This window comes from Empidonax traillii, unplaced genomic scaffold (genome assembly GCF_003031625.1).
Source record: "Empidonax traillii isolate 1590-97213 ecotype Southwest subspecies unplaced genomic scaffold, ASM303162v1 scaffold1:size7828297, whole genome shotgun sequence".
Classification (NCBI taxonomy): domain Eukaryota; kingdom Metazoa; phylum Chordata; class Aves; order Passeriformes; family Tyrannidae; genus Empidonax; species Empidonax traillii.
The window spans coordinates 5,128,191-5,134,190 of NW_020955194.1; the positions used below are offsets into that span (position 1 = coordinate 5,128,191).

The 6,000-nt window shown below is 34.3% G+C and overlaps 1 protein-coding gene across 10 annotated transcripts in view; it reads left to right on the forward strand.

The window, feature by feature from the left end:
• Positions 1–6,000, forward strand: part of DMD (dystrophin) — a 996,724-nt gene that overhangs the window by 113,910 nt on the left and 876,814 nt on the right. For all 10 annotated transcript variants that reach the window (XM_027888128.1, XM_027889056.1, XM_027888040.1 and 7 more), the window contains one exon: positions 1,884–1,945. In XM_027888128.1, the coding sequence (XP_027743929.1) occupies positions 1,884–1,945 (62 nt within the window). Of the gene's footprint in view, positions 1–1,883; positions 1,946–6,000 lie in introns of those variants that run through there.

Here is a 6,000-nt window from a genome sequence, read left to right on the forward strand (position 1 = left end):
CTGAACAGTTTGAAAGAGGCATTTTTGCCTCTTTCCTTTTCCCTGCTAAATACCACATATTGTTCTTTGAACCTATTTTAAGGTTGCTTTTGGCAGTTTTATATTTATATGTAATATTGTATATGAAGTTGCAACATCAGATTGAATATGTATCTTCCATCAACAAAATGCATCCTCCTCTCACCTTCTGTGTACTGCACATGGCTGGAATGAGACAAAACTCATGTAACAAACAACTTACCAACAGTCAGCAATGAGGGAGGTGTTGCTTGTGGGGAAAAATAAAACTTTTAACAGCTTTAGCATCATGTATTACCAAAAGCATGCATCTCCTTCACATGCTGTTGCTTTTATATGAGTTTCTAACTATTCAAGTACCACTTTCAGCCAAAGGATGAAGCAGGCAGCATTATTTGGGGTAGCCAGCAGTAGAACTTTAGAGAGTTTATTGTAGCAAATACTCACAATAATGGCAGAATGAATATAATGCATGTCTTCTAAGGCAAGTTTCCAGTTCCACTATTATACTGTCAAGCTTTTAACTCATTATCATCTGAACCCAGTTAGAATATGCTCCTTCATGTATACAGTATTTTTTTATATTGAAATAGAAATTTTGCAAACTCTAGCATTTTGTTCATGAGTATATTGTATCTTTGAGACTGGAAAACATTCTTGAGGAAGGGTGTTTTTAAAGTGCTGCTGAGTAGAGGTTTTAAGAAAAAAAAGATGTATTTGTATCAAAAAGATTTGTCTTGTCATGGCTCCTTGGAGGGGTGGAGGAGGGAAAGCAAAGTACATTATTAATGCTATGCATTTCTCATGTAGCTCATCCATACCTGCCCTTCAAATTCGTCTAAATCCATTATTAATTGCTGAACATTTCAGATGGGAATTTAATATCCCTTTTTATTTAAGAAGTGTAGAGAATTTTACTGCAAATCAAAAGGCTGTATTGAGTGAATTTTATTTTAGTATTAGCATTCTGCACCCTTATCCGTATATGCCTTTTAATTCTAGTTTGGTTGATTTTGTTTTGTCAAAGAAAGAGATCTGTCCTTTGTATTTCAGGGATGGTACCTAATAGTTCTTTTTGAGCAAATGCTTATTATTATGTAAAGCATTAGTTTAAAAACATCTTTCTTTTCCAACCTCTGTAATATACATCAGAATTATACCTTGTTTGTCCATATCCATTCAGCATCAAGACTGTACTTGTAACTTATACATAACCAAGGCCTAAGATAATCATCTCCATCTACAAAGTTTTCATATTAAAGAATTGAGAAAGAATTTTTTGTATGGCTGAACAAATGTAGGTATTTTTTTCTTTCACCACTGGAGGAAAAATACATAACAATTTGTGACAGGTAAATAGTTGCAAGCCAGAATTCTAAGACATAAGGTATGGCTGCCAGTGGAGAACTATTATTGTGGTCCAGAAGGCTTTTCTTCCTCAAGCAATTTCATAAGGTCCATATAAACTTGTTGTTTCAAGTACTTTTCTAAAAGTGCTGTAGAAGAGTTTCCTGATGCCGAAACCATTGGGTGACATGTTGGGGATTTTTCCTACCTGTATTAAATTAAAATTTAGAATGGGATATTTCAGATCCTACTGCAATATGTTCTCTTTTAAAGGGAAAGACACCATAGGATGGGTCAGAGGAACTGGGGATATAGGCCATGACCATGAAGGGGACCTATTGACTTTCAAAATATGTTGCTGTAATTGTCAAGGACAGAATACATCCAAACATGTGTCCTGAAGCTGTTTGAAGTATCATCAGTAGCTTTACAACAAACCAAGACTGAAACATTACTTAGTAATATTGTGCTATTTTGTTGAATAAATCTAATGAAGTGCTTTACTTTTTTTCTGGCAGATGAACGGGAAGATGTTCAAAAGAAAACTTTCACAAAATGGATAAATGCACAGTTTGCTAAGGTAATCTATCTATTTATTTATTTATTTACCAAAATATCTTTTGTATCTTAAAAAAAAAAAAAAAAACAGAAAACAAACTCCAAATATTTCTCCACTGAGGCCTAATTTTCAGTATAACATTTAAAATTTCAGGTTTTGGTGAAGGCAGTTGACTGACTTATTAGAAAAAAATGTCGAAGTTTTATTCCTTTGATTTCAGTAGAGGTTGAAATGTAATAAGCTATCGTTCTTTCAAAATGTTCTCTGCCTCAATGTATTTGCCTTTTCTCAAACTAGTCATGCATATGTATTGCTGTTTGTTTATCTCCTTTTTGTCTCTAATATACTGAGGATTTTCCTCTTTAGCCTTGTGTTTTCTTGTTTCTAATTGCAATTACAAGTTTAATAAAACTAGATGAACTGGAAAGGAGAAAGGTTAAAGATAAGAGGTGTGATCCAGTTACCAAATTGGGAGAGTCAGTTATAATATGTTTTGAAATAGTTATGTTTGAGAATGGTAAAGATTACAACTCTACTGGGGGGAAAAAAAAAAAAAAGACAAAATAACTAATTTATTTAAAGCATGCTCTTCTGGCAGTATACAAGCATTTTATCTTTAACACCTAGGAAAAAATTAGTTTATACTCTTAATTTGATTAAACTTTTTTTTTTTTTTTTAATTCCTGGAGGATAATTCCTCATCTGTATCTGCCAGTAATAAAACAAATCAATCCCATGATTTTTCATTTTATCTGGTAATAGACAACAATGAAATAGTAGCTGTGATATATCTTTTGCTTAAACTGGCTTTTAATTTTCCCATCTGATTCTATGCATTAAAAAAGAGGGATAAAATAATCTAAATACAATCACCATAATGTCGAAAAACATGCTCAGCAGTGGTTTAGTCCAACAGTCAGTCCCATGGGGCTTTTCCATGGTCTAGAACATTTTCTAATAGCTATTCAAGTGATTTAGACAGCACACATTTGTGCTCAGCCTCTTTACAGCAGGGACATCCAGCAATTTGGAGGACTGGATCAGGATGAAATACAATCTTGAACAAACGGTCTCAAATTGATTGATGAATTACAAGACAACTGTGAAGTATTATATTTAGGTTTAGGACAGCAGTAAAACATATGCATACAAAAGTGGGGATAGCTGGGCTGGCAATAATAAAGCAAAGAAAAGCTCTGGGAAGTGTTTTGAATCACAAACAAAATGAATCAGCAACAGGGTACCATTAAGAAAAGAAAAAAAGCGGCTTTATTATGGGTCTGATAATGGAAGTGCTTTACAGAAGGTGAAAGATGTAATTATTTTCTTTTACTTGGCAATAGTGAGATTTTTTGCTTGAGTAATTTACAGTCTTGGTGTTCTATAAATGAAAAAATAACCCCAGCACCAGTCATCTGATACAAACTAATTTGAAAGGTATTACCAGTTAGGTCTTGTTATGGTCACAGAAATAGTTATGGAAAATGAAGAGTAACTGTTGCTTCTATATCTAAAGAAAATGTCATGTTCCTAGAGTATTGTTTTCTCAGAAATGATCCTTTTATGGAATAGCAAAGCTTGCAATTACAAAGAAACTTGGACCAAGTTGCAGAAGAACAACAAGAATTATGAGGGCTTTAGAAAATATGACCTATCAGCAGATGCTTTTAATGGTAGGCTTGACTCAGTCATCTGAATGATCTAGGGGCCTTTCCTCCAATTCTAATTCAGTGAAATGTACTTTAATGGTGTTTTAGCTGCTTTTTAGTTGAGTTTTATAAGTAGTATTTTTAGTTGCATGTGAAAATGCGTTCCTAAACATACTGGAGAAATACTAATCTTTCTCTACTTCATTTGGACTCTGAAGAAAACTGTTGCCTGTGTGGTGCCCTGCCTGCAGTGTAGTCACACACTGTGCAGGCTTTATTTCTTTCTAGGGTTTTTAGGAGGTCCTGCTGTAACATGAATGATCATAGTTAAGAACTGTGTGCTGTCCCAGGACAGTGTTTCTCCCTCTTCTAATGACCAAGATGTTTTCAGAGAAGTGGTCTTCAAAATATGAAAGTGGATCTCCATGTGAAATTTAAAATTTATCCCTCTTCTTCTTCTGAACTGTTTTCAGTGGTTCAAATCCATCTCTGTTTCTAGATGTGGAATTGATTTCAGTTAAGAGGCTACTCCTTGATAGTGATTTCTCATCATTGTCAGCTTTGTAAAAGTGCTAAATGAATTACTTTCATTGTAGAATTAGCTTTTATTCACTGCTATGTAGTTCTAGAGGTGCTGTCTTGAGTGGATTAGCCTGTGGGTTTGGAATTAAGATAGAGGAATTTATTACAGCACTCATTTCTCTCATTTGTGAATACTGAAATCCAGGCCATAAATTAACTGTAAAGTATTAAGAGTTGAATTAAATTGTGTTAGACGATTCTCACACATCCACCACGCTCCACAGCTAAAAAAACCCCTGTACTTATACACTGAAAATAAAAGTTTAGTTCTAAATGTTCTAAATCTTCATTTGTGTTGCATCTATAGTGCACTGCTTCCTGAAGACCTGCATAAAAATTCAGTGTCTGGACCACCTATGACTCAGTGCATTTATTCTCAGAGTAAGCTTTCAAAACACTCAGATTTGCAAGTTGTTTCACATGACTTGTGGTGCAAATACAAATAATGCTTTCTAACTTATGTGTCACCAGCATAACTTAAGAACCCACATATATTTTTTACGTGTGTGGGAAAAGGAAGACTATTGTTTGAATCACAGTCCTGGAGAGAAGCAGCACTCGTTCTTCTGGCCATGCACACAGTGACATTTTTATTGGATCACGTGTAGCTATTTCCGACTCAGATGCCTTGAGTTCAGCAATGAACTCTGCTACCTCTCAGCTACGGAGTCAAGTTCCTAACACGAAATCTGTAAAAAACTTTCAACCATACCATCTTGAAAGTTTTCTGTCTGTGATATTCAGAACCTGGAAGCCTTTGGAGTGCTACCAAGAAGTCTGTGAAGTCTGCTAGGGAAAGCTGGCAGAACTGTCAGCAAGATTACAATTGCCTTGGATGATGCTGTGTCTCTCTAGACTTTTTTTTTCAGCAGGTTGAGTGGGGTGCTCTAAATGGAAAAACTGAGGAAAATACGTTTTGCAGGTCCCTTTTACAGCTTCTCAAAAGAGCAGGTTTCTCTCTAATTCTTGCTTCTGTTACTAGCCAGAAAATGGATTATGCAGAAAATCTGTGCTTTGAAGATTACAGTATGCAACTCATCTATAAGCAAATCATCAGTGTTTCAGTAGGAAAGACCGAAATTTGGTTTTCAATATTTGTGAGTTAAACATTTAGTAAATTTAAAGTGTAGGAGAAATGGGAGAAGGTAATCCAAGGGACCTTTGTGTTTTCCCTGTTTATTTTAGACATGGTGTATGACTTTGTTTAGTGATACCTTCTTAGTTTACCATCTAAATGGCAGGCAATAAGTTGCAAAGCAATTTTTAAAATGTGGAACATAATACTTTAATATAATTTTATTCATAAAGAGCTTTTCTTTGTCCTCTGAAAATTTTATTTATAAAATAATGAAGTTCTGCAGGGTACACGTAATGATAGCAAAGGAAGGTATTGTAACCTAGTTTTTAATAATAGTACTGTAATTTGAGCTGTCACAAGAGATACATCTGGTCCTGGCTATGATATTTTTTGCTCTGATATCAACTTTTAAAATTTAATATATCTGCAATCTTGAACTATGTGTTTTGGGAGAATGTAAATATATCACAGTCCCTCAAGTGCAGCGGCTCTCTGCTGGACCTTTGAAACAGCCACAACAATTGTGTTAACAGTGCCTGTACCCCATTGTAAATGAGTTTATATTGCTTCACTGGTTGAAAATTTTTTGTTGTTTGTTGCATAATAGGCTTCAAAACAGAAAGTGCTGCTGAAGATGGAAATATCCTGTACTTGCATGTATAAAAGAGCTTGTATATGCCAATTAAATTTACAATAAAAACCTGAAAAGTCCAGCTCAAAAAAAAAAAAAAAAAAAAAAAAAAAAAAAAAAAAAAAAAAAAAAAAAA